Source organism: Leucopleurus acutus (assembly GCF_964270905.1).
Source record: "Leucopleurus acutus genome assembly, chromosome: X".
Lineage (NCBI taxonomy): Eukaryota > Metazoa > Chordata > Mammalia > Artiodactyla > Delphinidae > Leucopleurus > Leucopleurus acutus.
In genome coordinates, this window is record NC_139148.1 from 83,274,889 (window position 1) to 83,298,065 (window position 23,177).

The 23,177-nt window shown below is 35.0% G+C and overlaps 1 protein-coding gene across 6 annotated transcripts in view; it reads left to right on the forward strand.

Moving 5' to 3' along the window:
* Positions 1-23,177, forward strand: part of DIAPH2 (diaphanous related formin 2) — an 889,270-nt gene that overhangs the window by 77,849 nt on the left and 788,244 nt on the right. For 4 of the 6 annotated variants that reach the window (XM_082864620.1, XM_082864621.1, XM_082864617.1 and 1 more), the window contains 2 exons: positions 5,182-5,286; positions 10,302-10,322. In XM_082864620.1, the coding sequence (XP_082720746.1) occupies positions 5,182-5,286; positions 10,302-10,322 (126 nt within the window). The remainder of the gene's footprint in view (positions 1-5,181; positions 5,287-10,301; positions 10,323-23,177) is intronic. The other 2 variants (XM_082864622.1, XM_082864618.1) reach the window with 1 other exon arrangement.

The window sequence follows — 23,177 nt, forward strand, 5'->3', positions numbered from 1 at the left end:
ATCACTTTACTGTACACCTGAAACTTAACATTGTAAATCAACTATATTTCAATTAAAAAGAAAAATACTCAGTATGTTTAGTAGTTTCATATTCAATTACATTTTTTAGAATTAATATTGAATTATGAGTATTGCTCTATTTAGTTTTATGATTGTATTATAAAGCTGGAGTTAATGATTTGGAAGTATTAGCTGCCTAATTAGTAGTATGCTGCTTCTTTCTGTAAAAATAAGATGAGTCATTGTTCATGTGAATGGTACCTAGTCCCAATCAACCTATGCAGCAGATTTATAGGTATAAAAAATGTTTGTGGCTTTGCTCTATAGATAATTCCTCTACTAGAACTAGAAAGGCTAGAACGTTTCTTTTTAAAATTCCTCACTTGTTTTATGAAAGGTAAATGTCAACCCTTTATGTTTTTACATCTTTTCCTCCTCTGTAAGAAGTAATACTTGCTCCTTCTTTCTATACAGTTGCTAAAAATGTCTATATATTTTCTATAAAGTAACTGTTTCTGTTTCTGCAACATGCATTGATCCCAGTTTAAGGCTGGATTTTCCACTCGCTGTTTTTAAATCTGAACTTCACTTCACCATCTAATGCTTGCCCTCTTCCTTCTGCTTCTCAATAGTAATTATTCAAGTATTCTTTAACTTCTATCTCGAGGGGACCTGTACCCCTGAAGAGAATAAACTAATGATACCCTAGTACCTAAAAATATACCCTAGCATGAACAGCAATTATAGTTATCTTTGATTATTTTAAGATTATAAATTAATGGATTTTAAATTATAAATTAATGGGTTTTGTGGATTTTGTGTTTGTGGTAAAGCAAATTAAAATATTTAGAGAAAAGCTCCTAAGTATCACATTGGTTCAACAGATATCTATTAAATGCCTGGTGCATTCCAGGAACGCATACTCTTTGCTTGGAAATACAAAGAAAAAAGGAACCCAGTTTCTTCCCTCAGTTAGCTTATATTGATACAATATAGGAAATTAATATGGAAGAATAGAATGAAGATAGTCATTTCTAAATGAGATGCTTTGGGGGAAATCTGAAGAATTAGCAGCAGTACATGAGTTAGCCCGATATGGATTTGGGTGTGGTGGGGTGCGGTGAGGTGGGATAAGATGGGGGTTAATAGATGAAGAGGGTGCTGAAGTTGACAGCATTCTAGGCAGAGAGAACAGCATCATGAACAAAGCAATGGAAGTGTGTAACAGCATAGTGTATGTAGAAAAACTGCAAACAAGCTTGTATCATTCAAACCTAAGGGGTAAGATGAAAAGTGGTAAAAAAGAAAAAAAGGGTACAAATGAACTTATTTACAAAACATAAGTAGAGTCATGGATGTGGAAGACAGGCTTATGGTTACCAGGGGATATGGGTGCAGGGAGGGATAAATTGGGAGATTGGGATTGACATATACACACTACTATATAGAAAATAGATAACTAATAAGAACCTGCTATATAGCACTGGGAACTCTACTCAATACTCTGTAATGGCCTATATGGGAAAAGAATCTAAAAAAAAAGAGTGCATATATGTATATGTGTAACTGCTTCACTTTGCTGTAAACCTGAGGCTAATACAATATTGTAAGTCAACTATACTCCAACAAAAATAAAACAAAAAAAGAAGGGTCTAGGCCATTTACAGGAAAAAAAAGAAATGAGACCAGGGAAGTGATAATAACACTAATAGCTAGCATTCTTTGATGGCTAGTTAATATACACGAGACTTGGGTTCATGATCACAATTAATCTTGACATTCCTCTGAGGTCTGTATTCTCCATATCCCGCTTAATGTCCTGCCTGCCTCCATGACTCTAGTCTGATAGCATGATCTTAGCAGTGTGTGCCATTAAAAATTGGATTAGAGGTACATGGTAACATAGAAATGTCACTGGAAGGAGAGCAAACTCTCTACCTAGAGACTGCCAAAGGTGACACTGTTAAGCCTGGCTGTGACGTGTACAAATACAATCTTGTCACCGTTCCAGAGTCGATTCTACTTGGGGATGCAGATTCATGCTAACTACATTTGCAGGAGACTATAATTTAACCAGAATGTTATGAGATGGTAGGGACATAGTCCATTATACATGAGCAGTATTTAGGGGGTTTTGATGGAAACAAACACAATATGAGTCAGCAGAATGATGTACTTGCCAATAAAGCCATAAAATCTGAAGCTGAATTAATAGAGGTATAGTATTTCAAGGTGAAGGACGTGGAAGTCCTTTCCTTCCTTCATCTGCCTATCAAAGGGGATAGGTATATATACACGAAATTTATAAGTATTGATTGTGAATTAATCATCATAGGAGTCACTGCAGTGGGTGCAACTATAGATCATGAGATTCTTGCTGTCACTGAAGTTACTATTCAATTGATGCAGTTTGATTACTTTTTATCCTTTGTTTTTTCCTTTGTTTTTTCCTTTGTATCCTTTGTTTTTTCCCCCACATTCTCACATATGAATCTTTAAAATAATTTTAGTATTTTTCTTTGTTGGCCTATTAGTTTACTTGATTAAAAAATAGTAATGGTTAGAATTACTAAGCAAGTAAAGGGATAAAAATACTGATTTCTTTTTCTGTTTTTAAAAAATTGAGGTACCATTCAGATGCAATAAAATTCACCCTATTAAAGTATACAGTTCAATGTGTTTTTTTCATATATTCAAATAGCTGTGCAACCATCACAACAATCACTTTCAGAACATTTTTATCACCCCCAAAAGAAACACCGTATATGTTGGCAGTCACACCCCAATTCTCCCATCCCCACCTTACCCTGCCCTTGACAACCTCTAATCCACTTTCTGTCTCTATAGATTTGCCTGTTCTGGATATTTAATATAAATGGGATCTTACAATATATGGCCTTTTGTGACTGGCTTCTTTCATTTAGCATAATGTGATTTCAAGGTTCATCCATGCCATAGCATGTATCAGTACTTCATTCCTCTTTGTGGCTGAATAATATTCAGTTGCATGGACATAGGACATTTGTTTATCCATTCATCACTTGATGGACATTTGGATTGTTTCCACTCTGATGCTGCTGCTGCTATGAACATTCATGTACAAGTTTCTTTTTTTTTTTAAAGATTTTTTGATGTGGACCATTTTTAAAGTCTTTATTGAATTTGTTACAATATTTCTTCTGTTTTATGTTTTTTGTTTTTCTGGCCCTGAGGCATGTGGGATCTTAGCTCCCTGACCAGTACAGGGGTCAAACCTGTACTCCCTGCATTGGAAGGCAAAGTCTTAACCGCTGGACTGCCAGGGAAGTCCCCATGTACAAGTTTTTATGTGAACAGATGTTTTCATTTCTCTTGGGTATAAGCTGAGTCATGTGGTAACGCTAAGTATAACTTTTTGAGGAACTGCTAGACTGTTTTCCAAAGTGGCTGCATCATTTCACATTCTCACCAGCAGTGTGTGAGGGTTCCAATTTCTCCACATCCTCACCAACAATTGTTATTACCTTTTTTGTCATAGCCATCCTGGTGGGAGTGAAATGTTATCTCACTGTGATTTTTTTTTTTTTTTTTTGCGGTACGTGGGCCTCTCACTGTTGTGGCCTCTCCCGTTGCGGAGCACAGGCTCTGGACACGCAGGCTCAGCAGCCATGGCTTACGGGCCTAGCCGCTCCGCGGCATGTGGGATCTTCCCAGACCGGGGCACGAACCCGTGTCCCCTGCATCGGCAGGCGGACTCTCAACCACTGTGCCACCAGGGAAGCCCTCACTGTGATTTAGATTTGCATTTCCCTGATGAATAATGATGTTGAACATCATGTGCTTATTGGCCATTTGTATATCTTCTTTAGAGAAATGTCTATTCAAATCCTTTGTCTACTTGTATTTGGGTTATTTGTCTTTTTACTGTTGTCTTGTAAGGCTTCTTTTTATAATTTATATACAAGCCCCTTATCAGACATATGACTTGTAAACATTTTCACCCATTCTGTAGGTTGTCTTTTCATTTGATGTTACTTTTTGAAGCATAGTCCTTTCCAACGTGATTTTGTGACCCTTCAAGGGTGTCTTAGTATAGCGGTCCCCAAGCTTTTTGGCACCAGGGACTGGTTTAGTGAAAGACAATTTTTCCAAGGACAGGGAAGTGGGGTATGGTTCAGGCTGTAATGCGAGCGATGGGGAGCGGCAGATGAAGCTTTTGCTCACCTGCCACTCACCTCCTACTGTGTGGCCCAGTTTCTACCAGGCCATGGCCTGGGGTTTGGGGGCCCCTGTCTTAATGTGTTGCAGGGGTTAACATGAGTTTCAAAATGAAGAAAAATAATTTGTCTAATGAAAATGTTATACGTGTGTGTATCACAATATAAAGGAAGATTTCCAACCAAATTAAAGCTTATTGAACCTCAAAACAATGTGTTGTCGTAACAATATTTTTCTCTACAGTGAGTAGTTTTTGTTATCCCTATACGGGTAACTATGTTTCTGATTTTCTTTTTTCCAAATTCAGCAACTTCTCATGAATCTTTCTTCAGTGACATATTGTAGCTATATATTTCCTATTAATTTACAAATCATATTTGCTCTTCTAGATAATAATGATCCTACGAGAACATATGCCAAATAGTAAAGTGTTTGTTTATCTGTTTATTTTTGCTATCAGTGTAAATAAATAGCTTTGCTAAGGTATGATGTATATCTATACTATAAATTGCCAGTTTATTCTATGAAATAGTTAAAAGTTTTTTTCTTTCTGCTCATTTATTGAGTAGGTAGTGATATGAACCATGATTATATGGTAAAGTTTATATAAGATTATGGTATATAGAGTGAAAAATAATAGTGAAGGAGCCAGAAAAATGATGGTTGTTGTTAGTCATAGCATGACTTACTATTTTAAGATAAAAAATACTAATTTTTTTCTTTTTCTTTTTTTAAAATTTATTTTATTGAGGTATAGTTGATTTATAATGGTGTGTTAATTTGTGCTGTACAACAAAGTGATTCAGTCATACATATATATATATATTCTTTTTCATATTCTTTTCCATTATGGTTTATTATAGGATATTGAGTATAGTTCCCTGTGCTATATGGTAGGACCTTGTTGTTTAATATTTACTAATCACTTTTGAAACTCGTAAGCAGAAATTTGCTAATGCTCACAATAAATGTTCTTTTTAACAGGAGGACATGAACCTTAATGAAGAACGAAAAGCTCCTTTACGAAACAAAGATTTTACCACCAAGCGTGAGATGGTCGTCCAGTATATTTCTGCTACTGCCAAATCTGTAAGTAGTGAGAATCTCCTGGCACCCACATAATGAGCTTAGCGTTATCTGCTTAAAAAGAAACAAATCTCGGCTCTCCAACTTCTTGCCTCAATGTACTTATATAGACTTCGTAAAAGAAGCATATACATGTACTTTAATACATTTTGTATATATTTCAAAACTGTTCTTAATTAGAGAGACTTCCATTCTTATAAACAAGACAGACTAAGGATAGAGGGCTCTGAGTTAATCCAGTAAGTTTTGGGGCTGAGTTTTTGTGCACTTACTAACAAATGACAGCAATTTGCAGGTATTCCACTTAATACACAGTTTGTTACATGAACATTTCAGATTTTAAGGGAGAAGATACAAACATAGCCTAGTCACAAGATTTAACTAAGTTTACATTAAAGCTATATGTCCCGTATCTGCTTGCATGAAATTTTTAGCCATGTTTTTAATAAGCAGTTTTGTTTTTTTTCATTATTTTCTGTGATGCTAACTATGTAAACTACCTCATAATTGTTATTATACAGCTAAATTTAACATAAAGAAGGGTTTTTAATAGGAGCTTTAATGAAATCTGTGCGAGTCTCAAAAGACTTGAAAGTAGGGTTCATTGAAAAGACTTGTCTTCAGCAGGAAAATCTTTGTGTTTTAATGGAATGTGTTGCTTTGTTCATTTCCTAAGGTGCTTCCAAAAATAGTCTTCAGGTTTGATTTATTTTTGTAAGAAAAAATGTATTTTTTGAAATGGTGAAATATATCTTTTACATTTCTGTAAAGAAGAAGCTTTTCACATTTAGAGTTCATAACATCACTATATTTGTTATATATTATATACATGTGTGTATGTATGTATGTATCACACAGTGATTTTATGTTTGTGTAATATGTATATCACACACAAACACATTTACATGTAAGACATACATATTTTAAATGTAAAAACTTGACCAGTGAATAAAATAGCTCTTCAGTGGAAAAATATGTTCTAAAGTTATTTGGCTATCCTATTAATGCTATTTCAGTACAGTAATTGCAGTGGCAATTACTGATGCATTTTGCCCTGAATTCTACAATTGTATTGATTCCATATTGTACTTCAAGCAAGCTAAATCTGAATGCTGAACTATTTAAACATAACGCATTGCAGCTCTGCCAGAGCAGAGGAACAGCATGTTTTTTAATTTGCTTCTGGTATCCAAGGGCAGAAATATGTTTCAAGTGATAAGTGAAATTTGCCATGAGCATCGTTTTCAATAGAATTAGGTGAGGCATAGGTTTTGCTTTGAAATTCTGATGAATCTCCTCATTTTTGTAGTCAGCTTATTGTTCACAGTAAAATGCTTTAGGAAGTGCAGGGTGTACATTCAATGTTATTTTTCAAATACCTAAAGGCAAATACACTAGTAAATCTATATAGCTAAATCTGAGTGCAAAGTACAGATGATAATACATGAATAATTATGTGGTGTTTTTAATGGTAAGATTTTGTTAGTGTTTCTGGCTCATTTGTTGTTTTTGTTTGTGTAAGTGGGACTGAATATAATCAAGATTGTATGAAGCTCTTACTCCTTAACCTTTTGATATTGACTCTATCTCTATGTAGAGCTTGTTTTCACTTATCCTATTGTTTCCTCTTCAACTGACCAGAGAGATGCACACTTTTAATTTATAGACTCATTTTTAAGATTAAAATGCTAAACTTTGGGTAAACATTGGATGAGCTCTCTACAATTGCTTTATTTGAAACATGGAAAGTGAATGTTTCTCAAAAGACATGAAAATACTATATTTAAGGTGTTAGGCTCAAAATCAGTACTATAACTATTTAGTATGTGATCCTTATTTGCTTCCTTTAGCACACATAGGAGCACCTGATGTGTGTACAGAACTTTCATTAGAGCTCTAAGGTTATACATTTTATTTGCAAATATTTTTCATGGACCAAATATTATGATGAAAGAAAGCCTGTTGATAAGCATGCTTTAAAGCTTTCTCACTTTGGGGAGACATTCATTAGTGCTGTGTTTTCTGTGGCGAAAACAAAGGAAATTGCATATGTGATTTCCTTTTGAAGGTGATAGGGATGCCATTCAGTGACAAACCATCCTCTCATCTTTTGACCTCTTCGTGATCATGACAATAACATTTGCATAAATTATAACCTAACCTATGCCCATTTACCTATGTGTAACCAAGGTTTCCATCCTGCTGTTTTTTATTAGGCTTTAGATATGCTTTGCTTGTCATACCTTTTTATGCTTACTTTTTCATTATATTGATACACTGATTAAAAATGTTTCCACTTTTAAAGTGGATATGATTGTAACCACTTCTTTATGAAAATGCTTTACAAGTAGCCAAAACTTTCGTCTTGAAGTAAAAGCAAAGTTAAGGACTACAGTCCATGGTGGAAAAATGTCTTGTAGTCATATGTAAAATGTGTGAAAATTACAGTTAAATTTAAACATAAATTGTACATTTCCACCTTTAACACCTGCATTAGTCATTTTGTGTGGAATTGAAAAACAAATAAAATATGAGCTCAGTAAGAGACGTGGGTCATTCTCCTGGGTTTGTGGGTAAGGACCGTAAAGCAACATGAAACTAATACACAGGTTTGGGCTCAAAACCTGTTTCTAAAGCAAAGGAGAGTCTTTTATTGTGTAATTGACTATGCCAAAATTAGCCTGAAATAAGAGAATATAAAGGAAATTGAAAGATAATGATGAAAACTGTTGCTTAGTTTTTTTCCTTTTCAAGTTCCTTAGTAGAGAATGTTAAGTTGTGTGAATGCGAAGGAAAAAGTAGCTTGAGTAACTCTGTCAGTGATGAGTGGACTTTAAGGGAGTGGAAAAGAGCCTCTTCTCTGCTGGAGCTGTACTCATTTGCTCATTGTAGCAAGTGCGGTTATGGACCTGATCTAGGGTAGTTAGTATGTGTAGATAATTTGGCCACAGATAATCTGGAAGAGCCTTTGTTTTCAAAACTCCAACATATGTTTTCAGAAATGGAAAACCAAGCTTTGTTAATATTGCAACATTGTCATATCAATTCATAATCCTGAGAGGCACAAGAAATCAGTGACTTAGAGGGAATGTTGCATGTTATTTTTTAACAGCCTATAATTTTTCCTATATATGAGGAAAAATTAGTCACTGAAATCCTAACATTAGTTTGCCAGATGTCAATGTCCTTATGAGAATATTAAGAAACTAGTTTATTTCTAACTTAAATAGCAATTTTTGAAGTTGAGATTTAAAAATATGTAAAATTATATTTTCATGAAGATACATTGAAAGGTATCATTGATTTAAAAAACTCTCAATAGGAAATAATTCAAAATAGTGATACCAAATACATCTCTAAATTTTTTTAGATTGACCCATATAATAAGCATTTGAGAGCTGTAGTATATCTACTTGTATGTGCGTATACATATATTAATGGTTTTGCCTTTGCCATTATCAGATATTTTCTTTCTCAGATCTTTTCGAGGCATCACCTAGATATGGTGAAACAATTGAACCCAAACATGACCAAACCAGTTTCTTTTAGCTTTCCTTGTCTCATCTAATCTCTTTGCTGTATGTGCTTTAGCTAAATGCAATCATTTTGCAATTGGAATGAATCATTAAATGGGCCGTATTCTGGTCGTTTCACCGAGTATAGACCTGCCTTAATTGTTAAGAAGGCTTGCATTCATTTTTTTAGCTTCATGTCTGTGCGAAATAAACAAGAGACAAATAAGATCTCTGTCTTTTTGGTGGGAGGAAATAATTTAGGTCAGTAGCATATCTTTCAATTCAGAAGGTGGTTAATGGCACCACAGAAGCTTTTATTCAACTAAATAATCACTGCCTGTAAATAGTCTGTTGAATGAATATTTAAGAAAGCTACTTCTCTATTTGGAGATTCATGGATTCCTCTGAAATAATTTACTGGGAAACTGTCATTATCTTTTTGTATCTTGCAGTATCCTGTTAAACTTAGAATTCTTATTGGGATTTCAATTATATTTGATTTTTATTTTTAAAGTACTAGCTGAAAAACAGCACATAGTGATAATAAAACTGCTATCAGATTAATGGTTTTCAATTGTGGATTAGGCCTTTTTTGAACATTGCTTGATATTCAAGTGTAGGAAACTGATAACAATGATTTGGATTGGATTTTAGTATAAAATTATGTTTTAGGACTATGATTTTACTTCTTGCTTTCTTAAACACAAATTCTCAGAAATTCTCTTTTCTCTTAACCGTTAGAAAAGCTCAGTCGAGGTTGTAATTTTTGAACTGTTTCCTCCTTATGAATAACTATGTGTAAATACAAACTACTTCTTTGTCTTTGCATTATATACAAAACTGTGCTCTTATAATAGAAATTCTAGGATGATCTAGAAAACTAGAATCATAAGCAATCTATCTGCTTTGTAATTTTCAAGTATAATATAAAACAATATTTTAAACCTTAAATTCATAACAATATAAAATATTCCAGTTTTCAACCTAAAGTTTATTTATTAACTTAATGCATGACTTTAAATGCAACATTTATATTCTAAAATACATAATTTCAACCTTAATAGTATACCTGTTAAAATAAGGAAAGAGAAAAAAGTAATATTTGGAAAAAATTCGATTTTCTTGTGATAATTTTTTTGAGGGGTTGTGGGCTGATAAAATATCTGATGCCCGATTATACTTAATCTTGCATTACTTGATGTTTACACTGCACTACCTGAGAAGCCCATTACAGAAAATTTTAAAAAAAATCCTTAAGTTGTAATAATCTTTTATGTGGGAATCTTTATTCTGCAGACTTTACACATTTTTGAAATATGGTAGAAATCAATACTGATTTACTTGTGTTAGCCTCTAGATCTAAAGTATTAAAAGTATACATGGGGGTAGCTATTTACTAATTTACTAAACACTTAACTTCTGTGAAAAGCTTCTGATTACTAATACTGTTGCTGTTTGTTTTTTTTTACACCATAACCACTCTCCGTTGACCACTGCATGCAGATAGTTGGAAGTAAAGTTATGGTGAGTACAAAAGATGTGTTTTACCCTTAGTAGTGAATTTGTGCTTTTGGGGATTGAGTGATTTTTGCTTATAGTATTTTATATGTTGGGCTCTTCTTTTGGTGTATATTTTACCAAAACAGTGAGGTGAATATTAAGATCAGGTGAATAGAATTTAGCTATGGTAAGTATTTTTCCTGTGGCTTTGGGAAATGCTTTAGAAGTAGAATATGCTTGTATATTCTGTCTTAGAAAGTTTTACTTCTTTTTAAAATTTTTTTCTCTTTTTTTCATAATTGTGCCCATGTCAGTCTTTATGATTCTGATAAAACTGTGTGTTTTACCTCAGTTTTTCAGGATGGCAGGCAGAGACTCATAAAAGGTTGGTTTATGCTAACAGGAATTCTTATTGAAGTATCTGACTTTGACTTTAGTATCCCTAAGCACATAGTGTAACGAGAGCAACCTTTGATGTTCAGTCAGGAGACCTGCGTGCTTGTCTTTGTTGGGTGCCACTCATCAGCTCTGTGACTTTGGGCAAGTCATGTAGTTTCTCTGAGGTTCAGTTATTAAGTGGATAAATTGAAGTGATTGGCTTGCGTTATCTTTTAAGGTTCTTTCTGTTGCTGTCTTCTAAAGGTTCTTTTACTACAGACACTGCATTTCAGTGCCACAATTACATGATACACTATTATACCAATACACCAAAAGTGGCCTGTATTGTAATTAAGAGCTATTTGTAATTACCTTGCCTTCATGATTAAGCAGTCTGCATTTCAAAAACAGGCCAGGAAACATTATCTTTAGCATCATCAGGTACCGTGGTATCTAGAATAGTAAATATATTTACATTTGTTTTGCTTTTAAAAATTGAAGTCCTCTTTTTTTTTCTTTTTGAATTCACGTGACATTTAAGGGAAAACAAAGCCATTCATCTTTTGGGATGATTTCAAAAATCAACAAATATTTCTTCAGTGCTTATTATGTGCCAAGAACTGTGCTAGGCACACTGATGACTGGCAAATAAGAATGAGATAAGACCTTATAGTTTCAATAATATATGTTGAAATAATCAAACCTTAAATTGTGCCAGCTGATTGTAAGTGTAATAGGAATACATGAGCAGGAGAGAGAAGTGGGGTTAGAGTAATTAGAGAAAACTCCATGCACATTTCTAGACTTTCAGGATCTGGTGGCTGGGATTTGACTGGGGAGGAGAGATGATAGAGAAGCTCGCAGATTGTGGAAGTAATATTGAATGCAAAGGCTTGGAGAAAGAACCAAACTGTGTTTGGGAGGGGGTGGGGGGAGAAGAGGGAAATGAGAGATGAGGTTGACTTTGTTGGAACAAAGAACAAAAAAGTAAATTGGAAAGATTCAAAAATCAAGTTGAAAGAGGATCTTGAAGTCTGGGTAGAAGATTAGAAATTAGTTGGAGCAAGCAAGTGACATGAGGGAAGCAGGGTTTAAGAAAAATAAATTTGATAGTAGTAGGTAGGCTGGATCAGGCTAGTGGTTCCCAAAGTTGAAAGTATCAAAATGCAGGTTTTGCCCTTCATGGGGTCTGGGATAGGGCCAAGAACTCTGCCTTTTTATCAAGCACCACAGGAGATTCTGATAAGGTAGGCTCAAGAGCTGACTTTGAGAAATACTGGATTAGGATAGAGAGATTTGTTTGGGGTGCTACCTAGGAGACATGTGTGAGTCAGTGAGGACCTGCATTAAACTGGAGGCTTAAGTGTATAAGGGTGGGGTTAAATAACAGAGTTTGGGGCAATGAAGGAATCTGGAGCTCATTTTAATGTGGGCCAGAGCCAGCCTATATTTCTGGTCTTGGTACCATAAGCAATCCAATGGCCTATGCCAGAAGCTACTGAAAGATTACTGATTTCTCCACGTCCAGTTACCAAGTTCTTTCTCCTAAATAACTCTCAGCTCTCTCCCCTAATCGCAGACCCATGATTTAACACACCTGTGGCTGCCCCAGTCTCCTCAATACTCTCCTAGTCTTGGCTCTCACACCCCACCCACACATGCTCTACATGGTTACAAGAGATGCTGCTGCTACCCCATCAAAACTTTCAAATGGCTCCCTATTCCTTTTGTGATCTTATCCCCGCTTCCTTTTCTAATTTCACCTCCAGCTGCATTCTTACACGTGCCTGTCCTCTGTCTGTACAGGAACACTTGGCAATTCCTTAACATCCTATTCTTTAATCCCTCTAAATCAAGCACAGTCTGCTTCTTTGAGCCAGAATGCCCTTTTCTTCTTGAGTGTGCCCAGCAAGCTCCTAAATATCCATCAAAATTAAGCTTCATGTCAGTCTTTGAAGGAAAAGCCATCTTAGATAATACCTTCCTTTCCATAGCACCGTGTATATAGCTCAATTGTAATATTTAGCACATTTTATTATGATAAATTATATGTTTTTCTTCCCCAATGAACATAGCTGGTGCCCTCAAAATACTAGGTCTAATGGGGAACGTAGACAGGAAAACAGAATATAAGATAGGGCCTGAAGATGTAATATAGGAAAGGTTGCAAAGTGGCTGCTTATGGTTTAGCGAACAGTTTCATCTTGTCTGAGAGTGTTTTGAAAGACACTATGAGAAAGATGTTACGATTGATCTACAATAGAAATGATTTCATACCCGTTGTTTTATCTGTGAGCTGCTTCTTACGTTGGAGTTTGCAAATCCTGCAATAAGGGGAGGATACTCTAAGGATCGACCAGCTTCTAGAGGAAGTGATGAAGGGATTAATTCTAGAGTTTAGGTGGGAAGGGTGCCTTCAGGAGGAAGGTTTTTTGTTGTTTGTTGAGACTAGAGAGAGGAGTGAAGAAAAATATTTAAAATCACTAGTTGAAAGTCAGGTACAAAAGGGCTTATTTTTCGTGGTCTCACTAATCTACAAAAGATGGGAAGTGTTTGTTGATAAAATGGACAGGTAAGAATTTCATAAGAAGTGTTCAACAGAGAAGAAATCCTAGAATAGCCACTTTAAGTATTCTGGTTGCCTAAAGACTACATATGTTGGTCAAAAAATGAGTGATGTAGAAGTCAGACTGAAACTGGAAAGATGGAATATGTAATGAACCAGGTCTTCATGACCCTGTCTTCCTATTATCTCTCCAGTGTTGATTAGAAGCAGAATTGGAGGCATTTGAGGTCCTCCTGATGTCAGACTACCATTAGCCTTAGTTTTCACTATTCTCTTTCAGAAATTTACTTTACAAATCAGGCTGTTACCTGAACATAACCATCCACTCAGCCTCAAGCAGTCTTGCTTCTGACTTGGCTCATTGGATCATTTTTTTTTTTTGCTTCGAATATTTTCCTTCCTGTGTCAACATTCTCCCCATCCTCAGCTCTTCCATGAAGTCTATCCCGATGACCTTCCCCCCCATTCCCCCACCTCCTGATTTCCTCCTAATAATTTCCCTGAACTTCTATAGCACTTTATTTTTAACTTTCTTTTGGAATCACTTTCTACTCTATTTTATAGTTTCTATTACATTATATGTTCTTTAAGGGCCTTTTTTATAATACACCTATATTACTTTAGTTTATAATAATGTATGTCCTTGAATAATACTTTCTGTTACCGTGCAGGTCTGTCTTTTTATGTCCACAATATAGACCCTATGAAGGGATACAAATTTTAGTAGAGGTCATGGATTCAGAGGCAAATAGACCTGAGCTCAGATTCCAACTCTGCTACGTACTAACTGTGTGACCTTAAATAATTTACTTAATGTCTCTGAACCTCAGTCTCCCTATTAACACAATGAGGATAATAATTCTCAATTCAGGATGGTTTTGAAGTTTATTTTTTATATTTAATATATTTATTATATTAAGAACCTTGCAAATAGCAGGTCTAAATTACATTTTTTGGTTAAATGTATTAAATTTTATGAAATGCTTGGTATGACAGACATAAAACATGAAGATAACATGGTAAAACAAGATGAGACTTTGAGCTGCCTCTTTTTTTTTTTTTGCTAAGTATTCAAGATGTGTGCTATTTAATAGAGTGATTTATTCTGGGTCAAGAATGGTGGGAAGGATTTGGCTGGATGGAAGAAAGAATGTTTTGCCTGTTTATTGGAAGCTATGTGTTATGTGGTATAGATTATTGCTGGGCTTTGAAAAAAAATAAAAATTCATATATGGTCTCAAGATAATATTGACAAGGTTATTTTAAAGATTTAATAAGATAGTTGAAGATTTGTTATAGATGCTATCTAAGAAAGGATAGAATATCTTCTTATCAATATCTTAAAATAGCAAAAGAGAACTTAGAGTGGGATAGAGATAGAAAGAACTGAATGACTTTTTCAATGGCTTCTAGTTATAGGTAAGTGTAAACTTTTTGAAAGAAAATAAATTGTTTTTATTATTTAGTAACACATTGCATGAAACAGGTTTAGGAATCAGCTAAAATGACTAATTTGATTTCACGCAAACCAGGAATAATGTATCCACAGGAGGAAGAAGAACCATTCTTCTGTGGGGAAAAAAGGGTAAAAATTGACATGATTACATATGATAATTGGAAAATAGAATTATAATGACCAGACCTAACAATGTTAAATATAAAGTAACTTAATGACAGAAATAGTTGAGCGCCTAGGGCAAGCAGTAGGGCGTCTTTTGGGATAGTGTTTATTTTGGCATCATAAAGACCTGAATTTAAATCCTGATTCAGCACTCATTCATTCTCTAGATCTGGTTAATCTCTCTAGCCACAGATTCTTTTCTTTTTTGGTTAAAAAGTTACTGCCCACCTATTATGTGCCAGACACTATTCTAGGTGCTTGGGTGATGAACCATTACAGATAAATTCCTCATGGAGCTTATATTTCTACTTGGGGAGGCAGACAATAAGACGCATATCAAATATAACGGCAGGTAGTGGTAAGAGCTATGAAGGAAAAAAAGCAAGATGAGAAAGCCGAGTGTGATCAGGGTTGTGCTGTTTTAGATAGGTGAGGTCTCTGAGCAAATGACATTTGAACAGAGACATGAGTGAAACTGGGGAGAGCCAATGCAAATATCTAGGGAAGAGCTTTACAGGCAGAGAGAGTATCAAGTGCCCTGGCTTTGAGGCAGGAGTGTGCCTTGAGTATTTGAAGAATTGCAAAGAGGCCACTGTGGATGGAGTGGAGTGAACCAAGGGGAAGTACGGGGGTGTTTTTGTTAAGGTGACTAAAAACATAGGTTAAGTATATCAGGGGGTTGTAAATGTGGAAAGGTAGGTTAAGGTCATTTTAGGAGGGATATGCCAAGGAGATGGTACTTTAATAGTCAGTGAGGAATCCTGGAAGGTTTTGAGCAATGGAATGACAAAATCTGAGTTACATTTGGGGAAGATTAATGGAGCAGTGGAAATTGGAGAGGTTAGAGACTGGGGCAGGGAGATCAAGCTGGGGGTTGTTGCTGTACTTGAAGTAATAAGACCCTGGAATGGAGAGTGGTTAGTAAGAACTAAATGGAGGTGATAGATGAGAGAGAGAGATTGCAGAAGTAGAATATATCAGCCTCAGCAAATGATGAAAAAGGGCAGAGGAGATGTGTGACTCAGTAATGAGTGAATTTGCAAGCATGGGTGACTGAAGTGATGGTGACTTGAGCCTTCATGGAGAAGTCAGGAGCAAGACTACGTTTGGAGTAAAACAGGATGAGTTCAGTTTAGACATGTTAATCAAGGAGAAATTAGTAAAATCACAGAAATAAGAATAAAGTTATTGCCACGCAAGACCATTTCTTCGGCACTCGTAGCATAGAGTAGAATTTTTATAATTAGGTTTTCTGTTTCAAACACCTACTTTAACTATTGTAAATATATTCTCTGCACATGCTGCTGAACATATGTTGTTTATCATTCTAATAACACTTACCTGTTTATAAACCACAGCCTCATTTCCTGTACTAGGCAATGAAGGTCATGTGTGTTTCTTGTTGACTCAGTGGACCTGGATAGAAAAGAGCTAATCATTTTGGTGGCCTGTAGTATTGCTTACTAGATAAGCCATTTTATGTAATTAGGATGTCACATTTGTACGTTTTGCAGTGTTTCTAAATAATCTAAGTCAAAAGGACAGCCCCATCATAGGTGAAGGGTAGGTACACATGTATGTTTCTTTGTCCTAATTGGGGCATGGCAATTTTGGGCACGATTGAGTGAATATTATAGGAACTTTTTCTCAAAATAGAGCCAAATGAATTTGTTTCCCTAGGCTGTTGAAGAAGTTCATGCTGAAAGAAGGTTCCTGTTAACAGTAAACTTATAGCCAGGCTCAAAGTAATAAATTCAAAATGCTATTGATGTGTTTCTTACTACAAGCGACCTACTAATTATAATAGCCATAAAATACCACTAAGCGTGGCAGTATGTATTTGTGGGCTGTTAAGCTGCTATTGCATTATTAAATTGAAGTTTTATTAGTTTACTGATCTAATAGTATCATCATGATTGCTTCATGTAACGTTACACTTGTGTCAGACCAATTATTTGAATATATCCTGTGAAAAAAAGATCAAATCTTACTTTGCTGTTTCTTTTTTTAAAAAATAATTGTATGGTCCAGAAGGGGGAGACAAAACATTGATTATTGGAGTTTGAAGTAGCTGCTTCCTGATAAAACATGGCTTTTTTGTATGCCAATTTGATTGTTTTTTGTTCCTCTTTCTCTTGTTATAGGTTTAGAAATTGTAGGATAGTTGCTACTGCAAAATATTTAGTTTTATGGTGGTGACAATTTTGTTAAAAATCTAAATTCAATCAGAATAAAAATAATCAGTGCAATTATTTTTAACTAGTATATATAAAGTAGAAAAGCTCATTTGGTAATCAGGTGAAAATAAGACCTAAGACTGTTTAATGAGGGTATATTTTATAAGTGATCTTTTAAAAATAGCACAAGCAATATTAAAATTCCACTTTTGGTCTTTTCTAATTTCACATTCGTTATGTGCAATGAGTAGCTTCCTTCCCATTTCCTTATGTTTTGATACTGCAAGCTGGCTTGTGTATTATACTTGTTTTGGATAGGAATATCTGCATATGTTTTGAAAGGTTTTGTTATTTAAACCTCCATTCATTTTTAGAACAATTTCTTATCAGTCCCTTCCCTTCCAGTGCATTGTCATAAATTACATTATTTCATCATGCCAGATTAAATTCATTGTTTAAGGAATGCTAAGATAATGTCGATTATAAAATATTAGCAAGTCATCTTACCTTGGGCATTTGGAAACATCGAAAAGACAGTATGAATATTGACTTTTGTTTAGACATATATTTTGTAAATTGATGCATTAATATTTATGAGTATGGAGTAGTTATGTTTTATAGTGTGTCCTGATATTAGAAACAAAAAGATATCCTTTTCATGTAGGATTCTGCACTGCAAGTTTATTTTCTGTGTATTTTGCTTGTGATCATGTTAAAAATTTCAATTGAGCTTCTTTCTCTGTGTATATCATCAGGTAAAAAGAATACATTTAAAATCTGATGCTTGGTATAAGACATTTAACACTCGTGTAGTTATTATTTCATATTTTTTAAAATTTTTATTTATTTTTTATTTTATTTTTTTTATTTTTCATTTATGGCAACGGTTTTTTAAATTTATTATTTAATTTTTTTTTTATTTTTCAATTATGGCAACAATTTTGATCAGCCATAGAGCATGAGATAATTACATGAGAAGTGTTTTTTAATGTTTGTTTTGGTTGTTAAATAGTATGGTCTCTATACCACATGTCCTTTAAAAGCTCTGTGTAAAATTTACTGTTACCATTATAAAACAAGTGGCACGACACAGGGATATTTCTTACGAGACCATGCTTTCTTGATCCAGGTAGTGTTGTCAGCAGGGGAAAAATTAGACACTCTAAGATGATGATCAATATTAAAGAGTTACCTTAACTTACTGTATATCAAATTTTGGCCTTTTTCTCACATGTCTGATTCAATTTCCCATTTCAGTTAATCAGATTTCTTGTTCTTGCTTATCTGTTAGGAAAAGACTGGTTGAATCATAATTAGCTCCTTTGAATGGGGTAAGGGCAGAATAAGATCATCTTAAAAATGCCACCTTAGATTTATAAAGTGCTTTAGAGTTTTTAAAGCCCTTTCACACATTTTCTCATTTGAGCTACATACTATATGTATTTCTGTAGGTCTGTGCATCATTTTTTCAGGAAGACATTGCCTCCATCTCCAGATTCCTGGGGTCTGGCCATTTTCCATGGAGTTTTTTTGAGTGGTATATACTGTCCAGGGTATTTTGTCGGTGGTCAACAGATATTCATAACGTGAATTAGTATCCAGTTTATATGCTTGTATGAAATGCTTTTTGAGCCTAATGCTTTGTGGGCCTGCATCGCTAAATAATGGTCATGTGACTAGTAACATTTAAGGTAATTTTTTTTACTGTGGTCACCATAATTCAGATACTGGATTACTGCATTCATTGCATGTGCTATTCTAGTTGAGACCACAATTGCCTATCAAAACTATATTGAAAACAAAAATGAATTTTAAGAGCGTCAATCAAAGGTACAAAAAACTTTCCAAGCTTATTTTTTATGCTGATCTGTTTGTAAATTTTTACTAACCTGTCATGGTTCCTTTCTTCAATGAATTTGTGATCTAAGGAGAACATAATTGCTCATGCAGTGTAATTCTTGTGCTTTGAGTGTAGTAACTACTTTGTATACTTTAGGTGAATCATTTATTTTCATTGATGATGATGCTTTTTTGGCAGAGTGGTTTGCATCCAGAGAGCTGTTTTACAAAGTGTGATTGGCACCCGTATACTAGGTAGATAGAGTGTGTGTGTGCGTATGTGTCTGTGTATCTGTATATCCATCTATCTGTCTGTCCTCTCAGAGTTAAATGAGGTCACATAGGTTCTCTCTATGTTCGAAAGCTGAGAAGTTATGAGAACTGAGACTTTTCCTCAGAATTATTTCAGATTTTCTTATTGTGTGGAATGCTTTCGCGTAGAGTGAGGTAAGTATATGTTATAGGCTGAATTGTGTCTCCCATAAGTCCTATGTTGAAACCCTAACCCCCAGTACCTGAGAATGTGACTATTTGGAGATAGGGCCTTTAAAGAGTTTATTAAATTAAAATGAGGCTGTTAGGGTATACCCTAATCCAATCTAACTGGTGTCCTTGTAAGAGGAAATTTGGACAAAGAAACACCAGAGGTATGTACAGAGGAAACACCATGTGAGGACACACAGAGAATGTGGCCATATGTCAGCCAAGGAGAGCGGCCTCAAGAGGAAACCAACCCTGCTGACACCCTGATCTTGGAATTCTAGCCACAGACTGTGAGGAAATAAATTTTGGTTGTTTAAGCCACCTGCTCTGTAGTTTTGCTTTTCTCATCTTCTTCTTTTTTTTTTTTGTTATGACAGCCCTAGCAAACTAATACAGTATATAATATTCATTCTGTTGTATTCAACACGTAATAATAGCTAACCTTTACAGGGCACTGAGTGCCAGGGACTACGCTTAGTAAGTTTCATGTAAAAACCAGTTTAATCCTTATAACAATTATCACCCCCATTGTTTGGATGAGGAAAGTGAAGCTTAGGAAAGCAAGTACATTATCCGGGGTTGCACAGCAAGTAGGTAGGAGAACCAGGACTTGAATCCAGTCAGACTGAGTCCAGAGCTTGGCCTCTTAACCAAAACCTGAGTAAGAATTTGGTGGATTCCAGGCAGTTATGGATAATGGTCATCACCATGGGTGCTTACTTTCACTAACATTATTATTATTTTTAAAATTTATTTTGTTGAAGTATAGTTGATTTACAATGTTGTGTTAATTTCTGCTGCACAGCAAAGCGAGTCAGTTCTACATGTATATTCTTTTTCATATTCTTTTCTATTATGGTTTATCACAGGATACTGAATATAGTTCTCTGTGCTATATAGTAGGACTTTGTTGTTTATCCATTCGATATATAATAGTTTGCATCTGCTAATCCCAAACTCCCAGTCTATCCCTCCCTCATCCCTCTCCCCCTTGGCAACCACAAGTCTGTTCTCTGTGTCTGTGAGTCTGTTCCATGGATAAGTTCATTTGTGTCATATTTTAGATTCCACATATAAGTGATATGGTATGGTATTTGTCTTTCTCTCTCTGACTTACTTCCCTTAGTATGATAATCTCTAGGTCCATCCATGTTGCTGCAAATGGCATTATTTCATTTTTTATGGGTGAGTAGTATTCCATTGTATATGTATGCCACATCTTCTTGATCCATTCATCTGTCGATGGACATTTAGGTTGCTTCCATGTCTTGGTTATTATAAATAGTGCTGCTATGAACATAGGGGTACATGTATCTTTTTGATTTATAGTTTAGGACAAACACTTTTTTTTTAAATACTCAACAAATATTTTTATTGAGATATAATTGACATATAACATCCTATTAGTTTCAGGTATACAACATACTGATTCGATTTATGTATATATTGTAAAATGATCACCACAATAAGTCTAGTTAACATCCATCACCCCACATAGTTACAAAGTTTTCATCTACTCTAAACAACTTTCAAATATACAATACAGTGTTATTAACTATACTCACCATGCTGTATATTACATCCCCAGGACTTATTTATTTTATAACTGGATGTTTGTCCCTTTTGACCCCCTTCACCCATTTTGCACACCACCCCTCCCTGCCCCGGCCTACCTCCGGCAACCACTAATGTCTTCTCTGTATCTCTGAGTTTGGCTTTTTGTTTTTGTTTTTTAAATCCCACATATAAGTGAGATATTTCAGTATTTGTCTTTCTCTGTCTGTCTTATCTCACTTAGCATAATGCCCTCAAAGTCCATCCATGTTGTCACAAATAGCAGGATTTCCTTCTTTTATATGGTTGAATAATATTTCACACTATGCATATGTACCACATTTTCTTTATCCATTCATCCATTGATGAACACTTAGGTTGCTTCCATCTCTCAGCTATTGCAAATAATGCTGCAGTGAACATCATGGTGCATAGACCTTTTACTGTTAGTTTTTTGTTTGTTTGTTTGTTTCCTTCAGATAAATATCCAGAAGTGGAATTGCTGGATCATATGGTAGTTCTATTTTTAATTTTTTGAAGTAGGACAAACACTCTTAATCACCATTTAGGTCAAGAAAAGAACTAGTTTGTTGTATTTTTTAGATTCCCCATATAAATGATATAATACAGTACTTGTTTCTCTCTGTCTGACTTATATCACCTAGCATAATGTGCTCCAAGTCTGTCCGTGTTGTCGCAAATGGCAAAATTTCATTCTTTTTTGTAGCTGAGTAGTATTCTATTGTGTGTATATCTATATCTATATCTGTCTATCTCACATCTTCTTTATCCATTCTTCTGTTGATGTGCATTTAGGTTGTTGCCACGTCTTGGCTATTGTAATAGTGGTGCTATGAACATTGGGGTGCATGTATCTTTTCGAGTTATAGTTTTGTCTGGATATATGCCCAGGAGTGGGATTGCTGGGTCATATGGTAGTTCTAGTTTTAGTTTTTTAAGGAACCTCCATACTGTTCATAGTGGCTGTACCAATTTGCATTCCCACCAACAGTGTAGGAGGTTCCCCTTTTCTCCACACCCTCTCCAGTATTTTTTATTTCTAACATTATTATTTAGTCCTTCACAGATTGCAAATAGGGGATTATCTTCCACCAGCTGGAGAATGCTTCTAATCACACCAACAACACAGAGAGAGCCCTCCCTATCACAGAGAATTAAGTGCCTCTATACAAATGTTGCTCTATGGGCCAAAAATGACTGAGTAGACATGGTCTTTGTGCTTTCATAGCAGATATTAAAAAACAGGTAACATTACCTCAGATGAACAGAGTGTACTGAGCAACATAAATGTGAGGAAAGAGATACTGCTCCTTTGTAAACCAAACATAAATATTAGAAATAATCCCATTATTAGGTATTGCCTTTAATTTCTTAAAGCTCTTTTCCCTGTGTCTAAATTAGATTAGCCATTGTGCTTCTTCAAGTTTTATATCATCAGTGTTCACCTTTCTTATGCATTATTTCCTTTTATAATTAATTTCAATTAAACATTAGTTTTGTTTAATTAAGATTGTGTAATTAAAATGCTTATAAGCTCCCAAAGGGCAAGGACTGTGTCTTAATACCCCTTAGACATTTTAAAATACACTAGGCTATAACAGCAATAAAATAATTAAACATCCTTTTGTTCGATCTCTGCATATTTACAATGCCTCTGACACTGAACTGTATAAAAACTGAAATAAGAAAGGTGCTTTCATAATGCTTTTCAAGAACAGAAGTCCTCTTCCATTGGAAATGCAGTCTAGCATCTTAAAATCTAATTTTTTTCAAGAACAAACTAAATTTCTCCTATTGAAGTTCAGGCCCCTTTCCTCTTGATACGTTTCCTACTTCCGCTGAGGACGGTTGTTCATCATCACCCACGCAACCTCTCTTAGGACCTTGTAGATTTAAGTGGCCCCTCAGTTTCCTCTTCTCTCACTTGCTTTAACTTTTCCATATCGTGCTGCCTTCTTTTTAATTGCTTTTGGACTGTACAGTTTAGGGCTTCAGAAGTGTAAGTGCCACTTGATAATACACCCAGTTTAAATGCTCTCATTCTCATTGTACTCAGTGTGTGTAGTTTCTGAGTTTTAGTGGTGACACTGTTGATAGCGATTGATTTTTATGTACAGATGTGACTAAAATTAAAGACCGAGAACTGTTCCCCCTCCATTCTTTTCCCATTATGTAAGAAACTCCAAAAATAGCTCCTCATCACATGAACTAGAAACATCCTGGATGTTTCATCTGGAGTC